General features: G+C 46.9%; 1 protein-coding gene across 2 annotated transcripts in view; it reads left to right on the top strand.

Annotated features, from left to right (window-relative positions):
* dennd1a (DENN/MADD domain containing 1A) overlaps positions 1–23,080 on the top strand; it is a 137,818-nt gene that overhangs the window by 109,706 nt on the left and 5,032 nt on the right. Inside the window, exons 14-23 of one of the 2 annotated variants that reach the window (XM_061259839.1) lie at positions 226–327; positions 921–1,008; positions 1,170–1,210; positions 1,721–1,792; positions 2,030–2,086; positions 3,551–3,682; positions 10,518–10,577; positions 13,998–14,086; positions 20,111–20,245; positions 22,222–22,480. In XM_061259839.1, the coding sequence (XP_061115823.1) occupies positions 226–327; positions 921–1,008; positions 1,170–1,210; positions 1,721–1,792; positions 2,030–2,086; positions 3,551–3,682; positions 10,518–10,577; positions 13,998–14,086; positions 20,111–20,245; positions 22,222–22,480 (1,035 nt within the window). The remainder of the gene's footprint in view (positions 1–225; positions 328–920; positions 1,009–1,169; positions 1,211–1,720; positions 1,793–2,029; positions 2,087–3,550; positions 3,683–10,517; positions 10,578–13,997; positions 14,087–20,110; positions 20,246–22,221; positions 22,481–23,080) is intronic. The other variant, XM_061259840.1, reaches the window with a different exon arrangement.

Raw genomic sequence — 23,080 nt, forward strand, 5'->3', positions numbered from 1 at the left:
AGGAGGCCCTAGAGGAGCCCTGGGTGAACGGCAGGGCTAAGAAGGCTGGAGGTTGTGGACAGTCTGCTCAGTGTCACAGCGTTAGCGCGCCGTGCGTTAGCATGCCGTGCCTGCACCCCTCCGGCCCCCCACCATGACGCGGCCTTCGGGATATCTTCCACAGAGGAGGGAAATGACTGGGTGAATACTTTTCTGCCGCCGTGACCGTGCGCTCTCTGCTTTCAGGAGGAGCCAATCACTTTCAGCGAGGAGGCCTTTGTGGCTCACCGGTCCAGTGGCATGCGGCAGTTCCTGCAGAGCGCCATCCAGCTGCAGCTCTTCAAGCAGGTAGAGTCAGGAGTGCGCACAGCAGCGTGGAACAGGAGGCTTGACTGATATGAGTGAATCGAGGTGCACCACACACAATATAGTGGGCACGATCCAGTCCGTTTTCCACCTGCGGCTCGCACTTCGATCTGTGCGCCCCTGGCTTCACTGTGTGGAAACGGCGCCATTCACTAGCCACGCCCAGTAAACCACGCACCTCACAAGTGACTGCGCCAGTGCGCTCGGTGAAGTTGATTCCGGAAAATATGCCGCATAGTGGGTCCCAAACATTAAGGAGGGCACGGTGTATTCTGTCAATAGACAAGTACAGCACTAAGACTGCGTAGGTATTGGGCAGGTACAATATACTCACGTTGGATAGGTGCAGCTGGTATGTACTTGAGATTGAACTAGCACTGAGACTTGGGAGGTAGAGCACTGAGACTGGGCGGGTATACGCTGTCCCAGGACAGGTTTGGCCCAGAGACAGCAAGTAGAACATTGGTGGTGTCCAGTGCATCGGATCAGAACGCTGACACCGGCCACAATCAGAATCAGAATCTGAATGTCTGTTTATGCAGCTTCCGCTTCTCATTTTCTGTTTTTCCTCCAAGTTCATCGACGGCCGCTTGGAGCTCCTGAACTCTGGGGAGGGCTTCAGCGATGTCTTTGAAGAAGAGATCAACATGGGAGAGTATGCCGGTATGGGGTTTCACTCTGGATAACCCGTACACATCCCTTTTCAGATCACCGTTTTCCTCTCACTTCATCACATGTGTCTACACGTACCCCTGGCTTGCATGCAGAGCGTGTGGACTTCATGCATGCTAACCTATCACATGGTCTTTGCTTTTTCTCTCCAGGCAGTGACAAGACCTATCACCAGTGGCTGTCCACGGTTAAGGTTGGTACAACCTCTTTCAGTTTGTTAATTATGTTTTATTTGATATACAGCAGGACTCTTACCAGAGAGTTTCTTTAATAGCAGCGATTGAAGTCGTTGCAGACGTAACTTGAAGGAAGAGCAATGATGCTGTAACAGCAGAAAATATATCACCTAGAGGGATTGCAGAGGAATCAATGAGATGTGATCAATCGCCGTTTGATTGTAGACTGAGAGATGTCCTAATGGAACAACTTTCAGTATTATATATCGCATAACTGAATTCCTCTTGAGAGGATGAAAAAATAAAAATCACAGAATAAAAACCTGTGCGGGTAAAAAAGTTAAACATTTCCTTTTGGTACCCTGTGGCAACCAAAGATGAACTTTAAGAGCAAATCTAAAAACCTAGCCCCAGAAGGCATTAGAAGATAAATAAAACAATCTCTTGGAGCCTCTTTGTCTACTACTGTTGGGTGGTTAAAACACGTATCCTTTAAAATGATTTACCAAAGCTTTTGTCACTTACAGAAAGGCAGCGGTGCCATATTTAACACGGTGAAAACAAAGGCTAACCCAGCTATGAAAACAGTCTACAAATTTGTAAGTGTGGATCACAGATTCCTCTTTTGTCTGAAATGTCCTCTTCTCATTATTCCTCTTTCCTTTCTCTTCTTCCCTCCACAGTTTGATATTGTGTTAATGCCTCTCTTTTTAGCCATTTCTTTTTGGGCCACAGTAAAATGCCCATATGTAGAGTTATTATGATTTGTTGTTTAATATTTAATGCACAAATGCGAGGACAGCAGGTGAGCTCACACTCCTTATATTGCATGACAGGCAAAAGATCATGCAAGAATGGGGATAAAGGAAGTGAAGAACCGTTTGAAGCAAAAGGTATGGTCTCCTCTCTCCTCTGACATTATCCAGTGGAATGAGATGTTTCTGGAACCCTTGACATAGCATAGTCCCCCAGCAAGGGGCAGATTTCTCTCCTGAACATGAAGACCGGGGCAGACCGACTGGGACACTGTGTTGCAGGAGCTCCTTCTGTTGCAGTCTGAAGCCGAATACCTGGCTCACTGTGTTCATTTAAAAAATTGATGGCACTTATTGTACAGAGTAGGTGCAAAATTCACACTCAGTCTCCCCATCTAACCACCCCCAACCAAAAGTAATCAGCAGATGTATGCTGCAAAATAGCTTTTGTTATCACCCAGGTATATAATAAACATTAGCAGCAATAATTACCCTACTCTCCGTTACTGAAAAGCACTTTAACAGGTGCCATGTATCTTTACTCTAGTATGTATTATCTGGCATTTCATGTTGTGTCTTTTTCTTGGGGGTACTGTAATAGATAGAATAAATAGCTAGAAGGGTCATATCTGCTGTTTTCTGTAATATACTTCAATAATAATATATCTCATCCCCAGCAGTGGGAAACACTTGAAATATTATTCACGCAAGTGTAGGAACAGTAACAAGTCCTTCAAGTTTAAAAAAATCGTTTAAATAACCAGCTGCTATGAACAAAGTAAAAGTAAAGTAAAATTGATAGGCTGGTGAGTTTAATGGCTTAATTTGGTCCGTCACGAAAAGAAAGAACATGTTATTTGCCGTTAATTTAACTTGATGTTGGTAAAAAATAGAACATGCTCAAACTGCATTGATGGAATTAACATTGAACATTGATGTTTACGGTATGTCACTTCTTTAAAGTTTGTTTTGGTATACTGCACATTGCTCATTGCTAGGTTTGGTCTTTGATGGAGTGCTTCTTGACTGAATTACCAACATTGTTGACAGTGACAGTCATACATCTGATGGCAAGAACTGACAATGACGGAAATGTCGATCCGCATTACAAATATCTGTATTATCAAATATCAAATATCAAATATCTGTTCTTTCTTTTCCCAGCCTTTGGGAGTTTTGCAGAAAGGTGTATGCCTATATGAATAACACTGCCGGCTACATTAAGGTCGAGTTATCCTAAAAAATCACATAAATCACAAAGAATTGAGGATATTGTGGAAATCACAAAAAATGCAAATGGAACTGCCAGAAAAAATGGCAAAAATCACGGAATCCGTGACTCCTGTGACAAACACACAGCCTCAATGATAACTTAGCTCGAAGTGAGGCCAAATGTTGATTCAGGTCAGCAAAACTACTGTCTTTCTTTAATGTGTATCTCTCACCTGCTTCATATACTGTATACTGATGGTCAGGTGTGTCTGTTTGTCCCTGTAGCAGCCATTTTGTGCCCCCATCTGACAGGCCTGGTGCGTTGGCCCATTTCTGCATTTCACTCTTAACAAACTAGCTGTGGGTAATACTGTCCTCTTCCCCCCTCAGGACATGACCGAAAACGGCTACGCGGTCGCGGGCGAAGACGTAGCACAGCACACCGCGGGCTCGCCCTCCGCCGAGAGGAAGGAGGTCCGGCCGCGGGACGAGCGGAGGCCAATCACGGTGCACTTTGGGCAGGTGGGTGGAGCTTGAGCCGATTAGGTGGCGCCCGCGTGCTGCGGGCAAAATAGCCCAACCGCCTGATTACAGGGCCCGCTCACAACGTGGGCATGTGCAAAGTCTTACACCCCCCCCCCCACTCCCCCCCTTCTCTGTACCTGAGAGGAGACGCATCGCCGTGGCGACTTGCTTGGGAAGGCTGTGCTGACAGGTGAGAACTTTATTCCGGCTCCAGTCAGGCAGCTAGGCAGCGGTACCCGTGCTTCGCACACCATAACAACCCACAGAGAGACAGTGACAAGTCATTACAGCGCAACTCCCTCTCCTTTCCTCTGTGTGTGTGAGCGCACACACCACCAATCAGAGCTGCTCCCTGGGCTGGCTCCGCGCTGGTCTGTTTCTCTTCCACACACACACACACACACACACACCGCACATGCAGACACGCACTCAAACACTCAATGCACGTACACACACATACACACACGCACTCACACACACAAATACAACATGCCTTCTCCGGGTCCTTCTCTCACACCGTGGCTGCCGGCTCCTGAGTCTGTGTCCTCCCTCCTCCTCCTCCTCCGCCCCCACCCCGGGAGAAGTGTCCTGAGATTAATTAAACAGCAGTGCCTCCGCCCGAGCGGCCTCATCATCTCACCTGTCAGCTCACCCCCAAAATTCAGCAGCCGCCGTCGGGCTGGTGTCTGTCTCTCCTCCTGGGCACATAACGCCGGCGGAGCCCCTCTCTGCTCCGAGGAAGTGGCGCGTTCCGGCACGGCGCACTGAAAATCACAGCTCCCGGAGTTGTCTCCCGAGCTGGAACTGACAGGGACTCCTGCCTGTTTTTAATTTACCATCATCTCCATCAATATGACTGCTGCTCTTCCAGCCAGCGCTGCCGGGACTACTTTTATTATCGCCCGGCATACTTTTAACACAGGTAGCGGTTGTCAGTTTTTTTATTATTATTTTTCTCTGCACAGTTCAAGGAGTTATTCTCTCCGTCACGCGTAAAAGGATTTTCCGCTCTCTCCCTCTTTTCTTTTCATCGTCTCTTCTCTTCCCCCTGCCGGTTTCCTGCCGGTTCGCTTTCGCTTTTAGCAGCCCGTGCGTGCGTATTGGGGTCAGGACCTTCTATCAGGGAGCCAGTCAGCTTGCAGACAGTAGCCCAGGGAGGAGAGGCTGCTAACGCTGGCGCTGAGCTTTAATTGAGACGTACTGTCAAAGTGACAAACACATTTGCATGGAGCGTGTTTCTTTTGGGCGCGAGGTGCGCTGCGAAGCCTCTTTCCCCGGGAACGCCGTTAATCAGCTCTCCTCCGCCGAGCCGGAGGAGGAGAGAGGAGAGCTGTCCTGCACCGCTTCATCTCCGGGCTACATGACAGATGTAAACGTGGAGGGAGGGGGCGTTTCCGGAGGCTTCTTCTCCGCTCTACACCCCCATCCCCACCCGCCCACCCCCGCACACCCACCTCTCCTCTCCTTCGATCTCCCCCGGCTCTTTCTCTCCGGTGTGTTTGCCTTCCTCCCTGTCTTTCCGTCTGCTTCCCAGCCGAGCGGCGGAGGTGTGGAGGAGCTTACCTGAGTCCACAATGTGCATCACTCCATTAGAAATCCAGCTGCCGTTTGTCACTCGCTGTTACTTGTTTGAGGAGAAAAGCCCCGGGACTCTTCAACGTGCTTCCAAGCAGCTGGGAGTTCCTGTTCCCCCTCTGGGTCCCCTGGCACTGTCGAGTGAGGATAGTAAATCTTTGTTGTCCCAGTGGGCAATAAGCTTTCCAGTGCGTCACTTAATGTTGACGTAGGTGAAACCATAGCCTTAAAAGTGGGAAGAAGTTTATGTTCTAGAATAGGGCTGCCCAACCGTGTTCCTGGAGATCTACCATCCAGTAGATTTTCATTTCAACCCTAATTTGGCACTTCTACTAATTACCAGCTCAACAAGATATCTAGCTGTGGAATGAGGTGTGCTTTGTTAGGGTTGGAGTTAGAGTTGGGCAGCCCTGGTTTAGTGGTTCCATATTTTACTGCCGTATTCAGGTCACTTCAGGGGAATGCCAAACCTCACTACGTGTGGGGAGTGGATGGTCCTTGTATGGTAGATCTGGGGGGGGGTTACTGTAGGCTCTGGCTGTGCACTCCAAAAGCATTTACATTTTACATTTACATTTTACATTTTAGTCATTTGGCAGACGCTTTTAATCCAAAGCGACTTACAGGTGCATAGGTTCTACCACAAGTCAAAGCATCACATCCAGAACTAGAAAAATACACCTGGACTGCTGTTCTAAACATATAGTCGTCATCATAAGTGCAATTTTTTTTTTTTTTTTTTTGGGGGGGGTTGGTTAGACAGCGATAGGGGTATCAGAAGGGGGGGGCGGGGTAAATCAGGAGGGGGGACTAAGGTAGAGTTTGAACAGGTGTGTTTTGAGAAGCAGAATGGTCTAAAACTTCTGATGGGGTTGTGGTTAGGGTTGGCTTTGAGGAGTTAAGCAGATCACATCTTTGGGCCAGTCCACATTGGAGGACACTGCTGGTCACTTCGTCACCTTTGTAGAGAGCATATGCTCAGTCTGAGCCTTGTTTCAATGTTTTTGAGTAAAACCTTTCATTGATAGAGAGAGTCAGGCGTGTGTAGCTTTGGTAATTGAGTTCTGGTGAGGTGGGGTCCAGTCTTTAGCAGTCTACATGTTTCAGTGCAAGCCCGTACGCACAGCGGCTTTCTTACAAATGGATGTGTGCGGTTAGCCTGGAGATGAGAAGGGCTAGCGAGCCGCGTGTCAAAGAAGGCATCATCGGGACCACTTCCTCTATTACTGGGCAGAGTAAATGCGTTAGCTCACATTCTCCAGGAACGGCTCGCTGTCATGGCAGCGGTGTTCTCAGCCGTCTGCGGAAGCAGAGAGCTTCATTATGTAGTCATGGAATACCATACCTCACCCGTACAGCCATCTGAAGGGAAAAAAAAGCTGTTCATTATGTAGTCATGGGATACCATACCTTACCCTTTCGACTCTTCACTCTCCATATTAGCAGGACAGGCGGAAGGGTGTAGGCCGTGTTTTCATTGTGGGGTCGTCTCCGTCATTAAAATGTCCCGAATGTTTTTGAGTGGGATACCATTATCCGTCTGCCGTGGACCTCAGGATGCATCCGGCCCCCTGTAGGAAAGATCAGCTGAGCCATTAGCGTGTGGTAGGAGCGAGGCGTCATGCTAAAGCGGCCCCGTGCATTTTTTACCGTCAGGCGCCCACACCAATTAAGGATGAGCACAAAGCTGCAAGTGACAATGCAGTCACTTAATGAAAAGAGCCATTTCGACTGAGCCAAATGAGGCATGGATGAGGCGCCGTCCTATGCACACGCTTCCTGCTCTCAGCGTTGCTTCGTTTCAGCCTATCACTTATGAGCCGGTGACTCTAACAACTGTGTGTGAGAGGCGTAGGCCAACCCAGGGTCTTCTAGTTTTTGTGTTGACTTTAAAATCAGCAACCAATTTCAGCTCAGGAAAGAAAGTGAATGTGAGGTTGTGGTATAATTAGCTGCTTATTCTGATCAATTATGTGACCGGCAACAATGGAAATAAGAAAACCCTGGAGAAATTGGGACATGGGGAATTCTTCAGGATTCCACATGTACAGTCTAGCCATGTCCTATCCCGATGTCCAATAATACCAACCTGCAGCAGTACAGCATAGCCTAATAGTTAAGAAACTGGTCTTGTAACCATGACTGTTTGTGGGTTTGAATCCTGGGCGTGTTGCCGTACCTCTGAACTTCTCGCTTCCAAAACACTCCAAACATCTACCTTGAAAAAACAAACTGAAGTGCAAGTGGGTTTGATTCCCATGTGTGATGTTTGGCATTGTCATTGTACCCTTAAGCAAGGTGTCTAATCTGAATTGCTTCAGTAAAGTATGCAGCTGAATCAGTGGATTGTATGTAAGACAAAATGGAGTCTGTGTAAATCGTGCTGGATTAGAGTATGGAATTACCTATTCAGTCCCAACGACCCCAAATGTGGTGTAGGTCAGTCTGGCTCCAGTTTAAAAATGATGTTCTGAAAATGTAGACATACTGCCTTACCTCAGGTTCTGACTCCTGTCGGACTAATATCTTTGCAGCCTTCATTTTACTGCTGTCCAGGTATGAATGAATGAATGAATGAATTTATGACCATGGGGTTTGACTATAACCAGCACCATCTGTATGAGCATGGAACATGTCTTAATGCATTCCATTGAAATGCAAAACCTACCAGGCACTTAGTCTATAAAGGCCTTTAGAAATATGATTAATAAATGAATGCACTGGAGTATATATTATAAATGGAGCTGGGAGGGAGTTTTGAAAGACCTGCTGTCGTTTCAATATGTCTGAAGGCCTTTTATTCCCGTCCAAGGCACCTTCCTCTTTGTGTGTCTCAGCAGGTAGATGTGAAGGGTTAATCCACACAATGGGAATGGTTGGGGATGGCTTTATGCTGTTTATAGTTCATTGTTCATCCTCGCTAAGCTCCCCAAATGTCATTGTGAATTGTTTTTTTTCCCCACTTCATTTTCAACCTTGCCTTTAATCCTGTGTCTGTTTCATGTGTTTGAATGAATGAATATTGATTCGCCTTTTTTCATCTCGTTTAAGAGCGTTGTCTGTAGTTTGAGCTTTGCTGTGTGGTGTGCCCTGTCTTGTTGAGCTGTGCCTTTATGTGTGGGCATGTTGTGTGTGTGTGTGTGTGTGTGTGTGTGTGTGTGAGTGTGTGTGAGAGGGAGAGGGAGGGAGAGAGAGGGAGAGGGAGGGAGAGGGAGGGAGAGAGAGGGAGAGAGGGAGGGAGAGGGAGGGAGAGAGGGAGGGAGAGGGAGGGAGGGAGGGGGAGAGAGAGAGAGAGAGAGAGAGAGAGAGAGAGAGAGAGAGAGTGAGAGTTTGTGTACCTTTGTGTGTATGTGTGTGGCTTTGTGTCTACATGTACAGTGCCCTCCATAATATTTTGGACAAAGACCCATAATTTATTTATTTGCCTCTGAACTCCACAATTTGAGATTTGTTATGAAAAAAAAATCGCATTTGCTTTAAGAACACATTGTCAGATTTTAATAAAGGGCATTTTCATACATTTTGCTTTCACCTTGTAGAACAGCTGCGTTTATGCATAGTTCCCCCATTTCAGGGCACCATAATGTTTGGGACTTAGCAATGCTATGTAAATGAAAGTAGTCATGTTTAGCATTTTGTTGCATATCATTTGCATGCAGTGACTCCTTGAAGTCTGCGATTCATGGACATCACCAGTTGCTGGGTGTCTTCTCTGGTGATGCTATGCCAGGCCTGTTTTTTGGCAGCCATACATGCCCAGGCCAACACTCTCACCACCATGTTTCACAGATGAGGTGATATGCTTTGGATATTGGGCAGTTCCTTCTCTCCTCCATACTTTGCTCTTGCCATCACTGTGATATAAGTTAATCATCATCTCATCTGTGCACAAGACCTTTTTCCAGAACTGTGGTTGCTCTTTTAAGCACTCCTTGGCAAACTGTAACCTGGCCATCCTGTTTTTGTGGCTAACCAGTGATTTGCATATTGCAGTGTAGCCTCAGTATTCCTGTTCATGAAGTCTTCTGCAGACAGTGTTCATTTTATCAAATGATTCTGTCATCGGCTATGGACGTCTTCCTTGGCCTGCCAGTCCCTTTGTGATTATAAGCTCACCAGTGCTCTCTTTCTTCTGAATTATGTTCCAAACAGTTGTTTCTGGTAAGCTTAATGTTTGGCAGATGTCTCTTACCTGTTTTATTCTTGTTTCTCTTGTCTCTTGTTTCTCAGTCTCTTTGGTCCTCATGTTGATGAAAAGCAATAATAGTTTCCAAAGGTGTTGAAGGCTTGAGGAAAGACTAGGGGCTGAGAGCCCTACATTAAGGAGGCAATTAAACACACCCAAGCTCTTACAAACGCCTGTGAATCCAGGTGTCCCAAATATTATGGTGCCCTGAAAAAAAAGGGGGGGGGGGGGTGGGGGGGAGGGGCTATGAATAATAAACAGGTGTTATTTCTACATGGTGAAACCAAAATGTATAAAAATACCCTTTAATAAAATCTTGCGCTTTAACCACGTTAATTGTGTGTTAATTGATCTGTACATTTTTATCTAAAATTATGGAAAATCCGAGGCAAATCAAGACATAATGGGTCTTTGTCCCAAATGTTATGGAGGGCTCTGTATGTCTGAATCTGTGGTGTATTTGTGTTTATGGACACATTGCTTTTATTTTGCTGTGTTATGTTTCATGTATATTTATGTGTTTATGTTTTTATCATGCGTGTGTTTTTGTGCATGTATATACTGTATGTTTTGCTGTATACTGGGTGTGTATGTGTGTGTATGTGTGTGAGAAAGCACACATGCTCTTCAGCTGAGTGTGTGAGTGAGTGTGTGTGTGTGTGTGTGTGTGTGTGTGAGTGTGAGTGTGTGAGTGTGTGTGTGTGTGTGAGTATGTGTGTGTGAAAGCACACATGCTCTTCAGCTAAGTGTGTGTGTCTGTGTGTGTGTGTGTGTGTGTGTGTATGTGTGAGTGTGAGTGTGAGTGTGAGTGTGAGTGTGAGAGTGAGCGTGAGAGCGTGTGAGCGTGTGAGCGTGTGAGCGTGTGAGCGTGTGAGTGTGTGAGTGTGTGAGTGTATGTGTATGTGTATGTGTGAGTGTGAGTGTGAGTGTGAGAGTGAGAGAGAGTGTGTGTGTGTGTGAGTGTGTGAGGGTGTGAGTGTGAGAGTGTGTGTGTGCGTGTGTGCGCACGCGCGGCACAAAGTCCATTGTTACGCTGTGCTGTGGTCTGACACATGGGTGTCTCTGGTGCAGCCCGCACGAGTGCCACCCCCCAGGCCCCCACCCCCCCGGCTCCAACGCAACATAAGGCCCGTGAGTACCCCACCCCAACCACTAATGGCCCTCGCCAGGGCATCACTGCACCTCCCAAAACTGCCCCCCCGGAGTGATATACTGTGCACGCATTCTGAGGCTGCAGGCACTATATCAACCACAGTATGCCCGAGTGCTTTTCTGTGTGTGGATGCATACTGTGCTTTTTAACTGAAGCTGGAGTCTAACCCTCTTGTCTTGTGGTTGTTGAGCCTTCATGCCTCCTATGCCCAGGTGTGCGTATGCGCCCGTGCTCACGCGAGTGTGCCGACACACACTTCCACATCCAGCTTTTCCTGGAGTCTTTAATCTTCTAGTTTCGTAGCTTTTATCTTCCCTTCTCAGGTTCGTGTGCATGAGTGAGTGCGAGTGTGCTCGTGTGGACACTGGCCTGCACTTTGACTGCCTGCCAAATCTCCTCACTGATTAACATGACTAAACCCAGCAGGAGGTGCTGCTGTTCTGGTACTCTCTCTTCTTTTTGGCCCCTCTGGCCAGTCTCACCTCCTCAGAGCTCCTGAGCAGAGCGCTCTTCTTTTTTTTTTTTGGGACTTACCTGTGAGCATGTCGTTGAAAAGCTCAACGCGTGCTGTAATTCCTGAGTACTCAGGTACTAGTTGTTGTGTGAAATGGCGAGATTGTTGGGTGATTCGGAAAAAGGAGGTAAGTTAATAGAAGGTGATGACATCTCTACATGTTTGCTGGAACTGGTGGGGGCACTTTGCAGGTGTGGATTGTGAATGCAGGCGTGTGTGTGCTGTGTGGCTCTCCCTTTGCCTGTTTGTTTACACCTTCCCCTCCATGTGCGAAGGGAACAGGAAGTTTCGGGATGCACGGAACAGGAAACCTCGTATTTGTGCTCACACCCCTCATCCACCGATCACGTCAATGTGTCAGGAGACCAAAAGCAAATGAGAACGCATAGGATTTATTTAACCAGTGGGAAATTAATTGGGTATCTTCTTTTTTCCGGTTTCTCTCTCACACTTGCTCATATTCTCACTCTCTCTTGCTCTCTCTTTCTCTCTCTCTCTCTTTCTCTCTCTACCTAAAAGAGGTGGCAGAAGTTTTATTCTCCTTTAATGTCACATATTTGCTTAACAGAAACCCTTATCCAGGGTAGCATACATTTGCTGTATTCCCACACCACGACGGCAGGGCTAACCTTTGGTTTACGTACTTACTGTACTTATTCGCTCCTTTGTGTGTCAGATGGGCTCGGAGATCCAGTGCAGTGCACACAGAGGGAAATTCCCCCTCCCATGGGAAGCCTGTCTGGGCAGCAATGTTCAGTTGTAGAATGGGGTCCTGTAGCATCTCTAGGGTAATATCAAGTCCCTGTGCAGCACAGCTGTAGAACAGGGTATATATTGTGGCTCTTGTATAGCACAGCTTTCTTGAATTGCCCATATCTGTGTGTTAATATAATAGGTTCTTGAATTGCCCAAATCTGTGTGTTAATATAATAGGTTCTTGAATTGCCCATATCTGTGTTGTAATAGTGATTATTGGAGTTGTACAGCTGTTGTGTATCTGTTTAGTAATGTTGTGGCACAGCTGTTGTGTATCTGTTTAAAATGTTGTGGCGCAGCTGTTGTGTATCTGTTTAAAATGTTGTGGCACAGCTGTTGTGTATCTGTTTAAAATGTTGTATTCCCTGAGTTGCACAGCTGTAGCATGTCTTTAGTTGCACTGGAATTGTGCTGTGAGCTGTAAGCTGTTTCTCTGGTGCCTGTGCCAGTAGATTCTGTAGAACCCACCCTCCTGCTGTGTGTATGCAATCCCACACTTCCACAGACTCCCACATTGACTGTTTACCTTTTCCTCTTCGGGTGTGCCTGTGTGCCTGTGTGCCTGTGTGTGTGTGTGTGTGTGTGTGTGTGTGTGTGTGTGTGTGTGTGTGTGTGTGTGAGTGTGTGTGTGTGAGTGTGTGTGTGTGTGAGAGAGAGAGAGAGAGAGAGAGAGAGAGAGAGAGATGGAGACAGAGCAAGAGAGGAAGCGATAGAGAGAAATGGAGAGAAGCTAAGCCTCCAGTGAGGATAGAGAGCCACTACCTCCCCCCCACCTTACTTTTCCAGAAGTGTAGACTGACCTAGCCCCCAAGCCCCCCCAACACGAAACCCAGACTCCTAACCAACGTGCGCACACACACACACACACACACACACACACACACACACACTCACACACACACACACACACCTCGTTGCCAGCATGCTTCGCCGACACGGCCGGGGCGAGCCGGGGGCTTTTCTGAAGTGGCGCAGGAAAAGGTGAAAGTATTCACGGCACGATGACAAGCCGGCGTCACGCATCACCTTCCAGCTCAGGCTTAATTAAACAGCCTTTCATTCGGCCCTCTCTCTCGCCTCGGCGCTTTGTTCACCGGCCCTTAATGAAGCAGTCTCCTCCATCCATCCCGCTGCCTGCCAGGCCCCTGTCTTTGTTTGTTGGCTCCCAGCCATCTGGCTGTGCTCCGTCAGCTCAGCTCGCCTAATTAGCTCTGTTGTTCTTTTCCTCCCCAAGTTTCACCCTGTTTCAAGTTCAGGCAAACAGCACCAAACTTAATCCCACCCCCCCAACCCCCCTTGGTTGGCCTGGACATAGCCGGAGCATGACCCCCCCACCCCACCCCCCCCCCCCGCCCTGTGGCGGAGTTGCCGGTCATGCCCACCGCAGCTGGTCTGTAGCTCATCACCGGCGGTGACCCGCGCTCCTCTGTAGGAGGTGCTGTGGGGAAGAGGGCTCTGAGGCGCAGCCTTTGCGGTGCGCGCACGGTGACACGCGCACCGACCCTCCAGCGTCGGAGGTGTGGGGCTGTATGAGAATGCCATGCTAGCGTACCGCAACCTGGACTGTTTACATGCGCTCGCGCAGGCAGGCAGCGACGCACGGCGAACGGCACACGGACGCGTACGTCTGCGAACACGTTTACCATGGCTGTAGGCGCTCCTCATTGTCCTCCTTCTGTTTGTGGACAGTGTGTGTCTGCTCCCTGTTCACCAGTGAACGAGGCTCAGGTGTAGATGTAGCAGCGTTAGCTTGGCTAGATTGCTAGTCAAGCACAGGTGCAGTAAAGTAATGGTAAATGGTTGTATTCCCAGATTTCTACTAAACTCCCCTGTGAGTTCACCCAAATCCAGACCCCTGTTCTCTCTGGGGTATCTGTTGGGTTTTACCTGCTTTCTATACAGGGCGGTACATTTGCTTGGAGTGAGCATCGCAAGCAACCTTGTGTTTTGTATGAGAGTTTGAACCGAACGTTGAAAAATAACGCATCAGAAACGGCAGTGAGTGAGTGTGTGTGTGTGTGTGTGTGCAGGTGCCCGTGCGCGCGCGCGTGTGTGTGTGAGTGTGTATGAGTGTGTGCGTGCCTGCACCTCTGTGTCTCACGCCTGTCCGTGTGGTGGTCTCCCCCAGGCCCGCCCTCCGCGCCCCCTGGTGGTGAAGAGGCCCCGCAGCAATGTGGCCCTGGACACCCGCCGCACCTCCGCCTCCAGCCCCGAGCAGTAAGAACACACTCCTTCCCTCTCTGTCCTTTATCTGTCCACACATCCATCCATCCATCCATCCATCCATCAGCAGTGGGGAACCTGTGTGATGTAGCCTTCTCCTACAGTCAAGAAGTTACTTTATGTTCAAATCTAAGGCTGCTGTACTGGAAAGTAAGTAAGCATCACATTATTACTAAGTAATAATCAAACAGTTCATTAACCTCAATATTTAGTTTCACGCTACCATTGTTTAGTGAGATTATAGCTTATGTTTCTTTTGTCTTGTGTGAGAGACTCAAGACAATGGAAGCACAATATGTCATCGTTGTCAAAATTATATTTACGGTCCTTGGGCAGAGGTTAAACTCATTCATTACAAACGTAGTACTCTACTGTATAATATGAGATCACATTTTATAGGGTTAAAACGCAAAACGCAAAGCAGAGCCTGCATCATCTCTTTTCCGCAGCAGATGGGACAAAGTTTGATTCATTTCTTGGTCTGTGACTTTGGCAGCTCATGATTTTGAAATAGGGGAGTCTCAAAGATCTGACCTTTCAAGTATGAATCGTCCCGAATCTGCGTTTGATTATTCGGTATTATTAACAAGTGCCGTCTGTTCACATAACGATCGACCATTTGCAGCTGATTCTGTTTTGACTTGATTTAGCGCAGCCTATGTGTTCTGCACATAATTTAAAATACAAATAAATACAAGAAAAGATGGAATTTCCGAAAGAAATTGGAGACGGGTGTAAACCGAATGTTGAACTTGTAGGTGGTCCTTATTGAAATTGCAACAAATCGAAACAGTCTGGCAGTTTAAGGATAAATAAGTTAATTAATGAATGTGATTAATTAATAAATAACTGCCACACGCCCAGTGTCCTGTGTGCATTGAGGTTGAGTGGGACTGCAGGGTGAGAGAGGCCAGAACACGCGCTCGAGCCAGAGGGACTCACTCCTCCAGGTGTAATTACTGGCTGTAATTAGCGCTCTTCCTCATGACGAGCTCCACTGTACCACAGGGCCAGGAATATCATTTTATTGAAAAAAAAAAAAAAAAAAAAACTTGCACCCAAGACGGTAATTGAAAAAAATATTCATTTAAGAAAAAGCTTAGACGCCCTGCTTTCAAAGGAGCTTGGAGAGCTTTGCTTATTTTTAAGAATAATTCTTTCAGAATATTTTGTTGTTTGTAGAAACGAGTTAAACGAGTCAGCCAAAGCGACTCCTCTGCAGAAATCATAATGTTTATTTTATGTTGGGGGGTGAGGGGGGGTGAGGGGGGGGAGCAAATAGACCTGGCTTCCTCATTTTTTCCTCTTTCTTTCAGTTTGAAAAAGACCGTGATGTAAGAGGGTATGGAGGTTAGCGCAGCTCAGACAATTTGCAATTGAGTCATTTCTCTGCAGCAACATTCACACCTGCTGAGCCAATTTAGCATCCTCGAAGCAGCCTAACAACTAGATATATAATTATACGCTAGGTTGACCCCAAACTATTAGACTCAAAGGGGCAAATTGTATCTTCTATATGTATTCAAATTAAGCTGAAGACATCCCCAGACAGGGGAAGGAGGCGCAGAAATGAGCAAAGCTCTGCTTTTCTCCTCCGAGTGAGAAATGAGAAACCACAGGCGAGTGGTGCCAATTTGAAGGGGCGATCGAGGAGGTGTTTCAGTTTGTCTTATAGGACAAGCAGACCTGCAACCGATGCAAAGATTGTGAAAACGACTCCACATCCTTTCATAACCTGCTTGCGGTCTTCATGGTTGCTAAAATTGAATGTTGATACACCAGACCCGGTTCAAATACGTAATTGTTACTTCATGCTTCAATCATTTTCTGTGCACGATTGATCTTGCTTGGTGTGATTGAGCCAACCAAGAAGGCAGGGTTTGCACTTTTCGAGGGTATTTCATAGGTTCCAATACACCAGACAAGCTCAGTAAAACATAGAAAAGTATTCAAAATCCAAATCACATATTTCATTGTTCTGAACGATGGTGGTAATGTGCACTGTGCTCCCAGTGTATTGGCATTTTAAATGTGCAGGAACAGGATGTTATTTTGATCGAAATTGGTTCGATTGACACTGAACGCTGGTCTGATCTGCGGTGCTTTATCTGAATGTATGCGTGTTCATCTTCAGGGGCCTCCGAAACTCTGGAGGAAAATAATGAAGATCTATACTGCACCCTTGTGTCCTCTATGCATACTGCAATTATTATGTTTTAAATTACAGCCTGCAAGGACGTGGGCTCCACAACATACCGTAATCAATACAGAAGTAAATGCCAGAAATAACCATGTCACTGGGTAAATTATTCCGGTTGCATAGCAGGTTGAATACGGCGTGCGACATTCTGAATTTAGAGTGCTGTGATAAGCCGAATGCACAAATCCTATGCTGAGTCACGGTAAAACGGACACGGAATGGCCGTCGCGGCTCTACGGGCCACCGTTGACCGTTACACATTGCAGGGGATTTCCTGCTTTTTTTCCACTCAGCAGGTGCTGCAAACAGGTGCGCGGAAAAGAGCAGAGCGCGCTGCTGACCTCGGTCAAACGGGGGACGGTTCCGAGGCATTCAACGCCCTCCGTGACTGCCCGATTTTTGGAACCACACCCTTACTCAGTATGCACACCCCTCCCCACCCCCTTAACCGGAGGTGGCGGTGATGCCCCCTGAAAATGACAGCTAGCGTAAATATTAAGCATCCTCCAGCGTATTTTCTACATCTTACTCCCCCCCCACCCTCGCTACGCCCTCAGACTCCTCGGTGGCTGGGATCATCCCCCGCCCTTAGTGTCAATTAAAAGTGAAATATCTGCATTTGTCAACATTTCATGTGCAGGCCGGGCCGTGACGTGTTGCTGATTTGTTGGAGATTTCTGACACTTAAGAGGGAGCGGGAGGCACGGGTCCCCCTCATTAAAGCACGCACTGGCACCATGATGCTGTACTCCGTTCCCGCCTCAACGCACCGTCTCCCTGACATGATACTTACCCGGGAACAGCATCGCCTGTCAGGCCTGTCACATGCCAGCTAGGCCCGCTCTGTGCCGGGGGGAGGGGGGCGGGCGGGCGGGGGCCCGCGCAATCTCTTCTCTTTATCCCCTCAACCCCCCACCCGTAGCCCCCTCTCTCTCTCCGTCTCTCTTTCTCTCTGTCTCTGTCTCTTTATTCTCCTTCCTCTTCTCCGGCCCTCTTTCAGTGCCATTCACCGGGCTGTCCCCCTCGCGCTGAATGAGGCTTTAAACCGTCACGCGGGCAGCTTATCGTCTCTCTCAGTCTCTCTGAGAGGACCCGTGGGTCAGAGCTGCGGATGTTACGGTCTCCTGGAGCCGGAGTCGACAGAGGAAGCCAGGAATTTTATTTTAATTAACTACACCCCGCGCATCCCCGTCATCTTCCAGATATTTCCGTATTCAGTGACTCGGCAGCGTCTTTGCCAGGCAGAACTGTGTGGCTTTGTCAGTCCTCTCTTAGCTGAATACTGCCGGCTGCAGAAAAAGGCCAGAGAATGCTGGGTTTTACTTCCCGTGTGTGTGTGTGTGTGTGTGTGTCTGTGTATGTATGTGTGTGTGTGTGTGTGTGTGTGTGTGTGTGTGTGTCTGTGTATGTATGTGTGTGTGTGTGTGTGTGTGTGTGTGTGTGTGTGTGTGTGTGTCTGTGTATGTGTGTGTGTGTGTGTGTGTGTGTGTGTGTGTGTGTGTGTGCGTGTGTCTGTGTATGTATGTTTGTGTGTGTGTGTGTGTATGTGTGTATGTGTGCGCGCGGGTCTGCGTGCAGGCATGCCTGTGTGGGTGAGTGGGTGTGTGTGTGTGTATGTGTGTGCGTGCAGGCATGCCTGTGTGGGTGTGTGGGTGTGCAGGGTAGGGCGTCTTGGCTAAGATTTCCTCCCTGCATTCCTGCCGCCTCAGCCCCCACACTGAGACCAGCGAGTGGACACTTCGCTTCAGAGCCAACTACGAATCACATTCATTCAGAAAAAAAGCACTGTCCGGCGCACAGGGCTGGAAACCCACAAAGAGACAAAGGAATTTGGTATTAGACCTTCAAAGGGGCCAGGGAGTGGAGAGAGATGTAAAAGGATTAGACAAGCTTTTGTGCTCAAATACAGGAAATCCACCCCCCAGCCCAGCTACATTTATTGTTTAGCTGGGTTTTCACATCTGCAGTTGACTCTGTGTTCTTGACTTAGTCAGACTTTCTATTTAATCTGCACACTTGGTCTTGTTATAAAGTGTATAGGCGTGCCATAACATAATGCAATATTTTCTCTTTTTTTACTTGACTACTCAGATGCCAAAACAAAAAATAATAATGAAGTGATTCAGCACATTTTGTGTGATTCATGTCTCCAAACAGACAGGGTTGATGTCAGGAATGAGGCAGCAGAACTCTGTAGTTCAGCTGTAGTTCCTCGTAAAAGTCCTAGGACCTTTCCAGAGGCCTTTCCATTCATCTCTGGGTATGTAATACTGAAGTAAAACAAGTAGTCCACATTATTAAATGAGGACGCTTTGCTGTCTGACCACATAAATTGCAAATTGCAATTAAAATAGGAATGCAGAAGAATTTGGCACCTTGATTCACTGAAAATAAATCATTTGAACCAGTGGTTGATGAAGTGCCATTTTCACCATGCAATGCTTTCAGAAATCGCTCCTTGGGTTTTTTTATATTGTTATGTGTCAAAAATGATTTCTAATTAGAACACCAAATCATTATCCATCCATCCATCCATTATCTGAACCCGCTTATCCTGATCAGGGTCGCAGGGGGGCTGGAGCCTATCCCAGCATACATTGGGCGAAAGGCAGGAATACACCCTGGACAGGTCGCCAGTCCATCGCAGGGCACACACACCATTCACTCACACACTCATACCTACGGGCAATTTAGACTCTCCAATCAGCCTAACATGCATGTCTTTGGACTGTGGGAGGAAACCGGAGTACCCGGAGGAAACCCACGCAGACACGGGGAGAACATGCAAACTCCGCACAGAGAGGCCCCGGCCGACGGGGATTCGAACCCAGGACCTCCTTGCTGTGAGGCAGCAGTGCTACCCACTGCACCATCCGTGCTGCCTGCCAAATCATTATTTGTAGCTTATTTCTTCCCATTTATCCTGCTATTTCATCCCGCTTCTGTAACAAGTGTCATAATAACATTTTTAACGACACACAGGTATTGTATTATTATTGCAAGTCGCCATATTATGGAATTAACTTTTATCTGAAGGCAAGTGGATTGGTTTTATCTCAATATATTCAATAATCCATCCATCCATCCTTTATCCTAACCCGCTTATCCTGAACAGGGTCGCAGGGGGGCTGGAGCTTATCCCAGCATACATTGGGCGAAAGGCAGGAATACACCCTGGACAGGTCACCAGTCCATCGCAAGGCACACACACCATTCACTCACACACTCATACCTACGGGTAATTTAGACTCTCCAATCAGCCTGACCTGCATGTCTTTGGACTGTGGGAGGAAACCGGAGTACACAGAGGAAACCCACGCATATTTAATAATATCATAATATTCAACATTCCATGGACTTGTGCGACCACTGCATTTTTCAGTGTTCAAATGTTAAACAAATGTGAAATGATTTGTGAACAGTGATTGAGATTTGAGCATCACAGGAAGGTGTGTGTGCGTTGGGTATAATGTGGGTTCAGTTTCATTCAGCAGTATTTTAGCTGAGATGAATGGAGGGAAGCCACTGCCACTGTTTCACACAGCCCTGTCTGGTCAGGAGCTGTGTGAAACACAGGGATTGGGATGCTCCTCACAAACAAAATTGTGGACTCTTAACTTTACATTCCAAATCAATGTCAATCAAACTCTCTCTCTCCCTCTCTCCCTATATCTCTCTTTCTCATTCTCATTCTCATTCTCATTCTCTCTCTCTGGTGAGATACCCTGGTCTCACCTTTTCTCCCTGCCTTTCTCCGCTCACACTAGCCTTCTCTCTCTCTCTCGTGTTTGATTTTGGCTGTGTGTCCCTCTCACTAGCTTTGTCCGGCCCACACGCCACTACACCGTCTTCCTGTCAGAGGACTCGTCGGGGGATGAGTTTCAGCATGAGCACGAGGAGGACTCTGTTTCCGGCTTCTCTGAAAACTTCCTCTTCTCTGCTCCCTTTGAATGGTCTCTACTTTCTACTAATGTCTGTCATGTGTGTGCATGTATCTCATTTGTTTCTCAGTGTGTCTCGTGTGTTCTTGTGTGATTAAGCCACAAATCGATCTGCTGGTGTTAGTACTGCATCTCAGTACCCTCTTGTACTTGGGTCAGTGCATTTCCCCTTTTCAGGTGATGTTCAAACCAGTTGAAATCGAACTGTTTTGATTCTGTTTGTCATCTAGGGTTAACATCAATATAATTGAATGTATCTTATGTTTGTGTAGCTGACTGATTATTTTTCAGGGGTTCATTGTCAATTTGTCTTTCATTATGGTATTTGATATACCATATATGGTAATAGGTACAAAAAAAGACAAACAGTTGAACATACCACTTACCATTGTCAGTGCGATAATGAAAAAATGGAAAATATGTAATGGCTGCAAAATTTTGCAATGTGCAAAAGTGCACTTTGTCCCCATAGACGGTGAGGAACATGGTGTGAGAGGCCATAAAGAGCCCAAGGATCACAGTTTAAGAATTGCAGAGATTAATTGCATCATTGGAATGTCATTGGAATTATGACTGAAAGAGAGTACTATGGTCAGATACAAGGAGACACACCTCATGCCTACTGTAAAATATGGAGGTGGGTCACTGATGTTTTGTAGATATTTTGCTGCCAATGGTCCTGGGGCACTCGATAAGATCAGTGGCATAATTAATTCAACAAAGTGCCAGAGGATCTGGTTGTCTCTCCTGGGAAGCTGTGACTTATTTCCATGTATAGCAGGACAATGGATTCCAACATACATGAAAATCCGCACAGAAATTGTGAAAGTGAAACTGAAAACAACATTCATGTTCTGCAATGGCCATCTAGGTCTTAAATCCCATCAAGAACCTGTGGTTTCAACTGAAGAGGGGGATCCATAGGTGCAAACCCAGGGATATCAATGATTCTGAAAAGTTCTGCATGGAGGAATGGTCAAAAATCCCTCCAGATGTGTTCTCTGACCTGAGCACAAATTATAGGAAAACGCTCATGGCTTCATCTTTGTCAGGGGTCGTTTGCACAAACTATTTTAGCAGGGGTGCCAATAATTGTGTTTTTGGGGGAAATACAGAGTTGAATCATTAATAAAGTGAACTATTTTACACATGTAATGGGTAAATGAAGCTTATGTCAATAACTATGATTTTTTTTGTAAATTTATCAAGGGTGGCAATAATTCTGGAGCCCACTATATTATCTGTGTTTATATTCAGAGTTTAGTTAGAGATAGAGATAGTGAGTTACAGATTATTGGAGATACTGTATATGTCTGATGGTGGCTTAAAGTTGTCAGGAGCAAATGAAATGCACAAACGGAAGAACATGCTGATTGTGCCGTTTTTCTTGGGTAATTATGTTTCAAATTTAGTAGACTATGCGAGTGTCAGTCTACCGCAAAAGTTATCTTTTTTTATCCCGTTTACAGAAAAACAATTATCGTAGAATTTAGCTCCATTCAGTCAGCTCACTGTTACATTTGCTCAGTGTGCATTTTGCATCTGTCACTTTCCTAGAATTTGTTTGTATTGCACATGTGTTTGTGCTGTGTGCCACGTGCTGGATGTTTGCGCATGTGGCAAACAGAATTGGTTGATGCACAAATACACGCACACACACACACACACACACACACACACACACACACACACACACTCTCTCTCTCTCTCTCTCTCTCTCTCTCTCCACCCCTTGCCCCTGATTTGGGCATGAACACAATTGGCTGATGGAAGATTTTGATCCCCCCACCCTTGGTGTGTCGAAGTGACCCTGAGCAAGACAACTAACCCCCAATTGCTCCTGACGAGCTAATTGGTACCTTGCATGGCAGCCTATCGCCGTTAATGTGCGTGCGTGCGTGTGTGTGTGAATGGGTTCATTAATTAAAGAGGTATTCATTGTAAAGCCCTCTCTCTGCTTTGACTGCTTGGACTGTGTCTCGCGCCAGGCCGCAGCCTTACAGGACCCTGAAGGAGGCGGACCTCGCGGAGGCGGAGGAGGGGCAAGGGGCGGAGCGTGTCCAGGGTCACACGGCGCCCCCTAGCCCCGTGGCCGACAAGATCACGGAGATCAACCTCCTGGATGACATCTTCGGCCTGGAGGGGGAGCTGGAGAGCCAGACCCTCACCCTGGCCAAAAGCCTGGAGGATCTGCGCACTCCCAAAGACCCCGACGCTCTGAGGGAGCAGGCCAAGTTCAGCTACCAGGTTAACTAAACACTTTATTTACTGTACGTTTACTGTACGCTTCTGAACTGCATATCAACTGGGTTCACTGGCCTTGTAGAGTTGCAGATTTCCTGTTTATTTTCATCTTAAAATCGGCTACCAGTTTGGACCCAAGAAACCAGGTGAAGTGATTTAGTTGTGTAGTCGACTGCTTTAATGGTTCAAATACGTGCTGATTAATAATGAAAAACCTGCACACCCTGCAGTTCTCCAAGGTATAGACTGAATACCACTGCATTGTATGGAGTTTATTTACCATATGGAACTTAATTTTTCACTTAGTGCTGTAGTTTCCAACCCTGTTCTTGGAGATCTGCAGTCCTTTCATTGAAGAGCTAGAAATCTTGCTGAGCTGCTAATTAGTCAAACCATGCATAAAAATGCATCCTACAGGATGGTAGATCTCCAGAAACTGGGTTGGGGACTCACTGACATGATCTGCTTTATACTGTACTTCATCAGCCTCATTTATTTGTACTGTATAGATGAAGTAAAAATATGGAGGGATGTGTTTATCTAAAGATCGAGCGATGTGTGCATCGAAACATGGCGGGATGTGTGTGTCTAAAGAGGGGGGGA

The sequence above is a fragment of the Conger conger genome, chromosome 11 (genome assembly GCF_963514075.1).
Source record: "Conger conger chromosome 11, fConCon1.1, whole genome shotgun sequence".
In the NCBI taxonomy this organism is placed as follows: domain Eukaryota; kingdom Metazoa; phylum Chordata; class Actinopteri; order Anguilliformes; family Congridae; genus Conger; species Conger conger.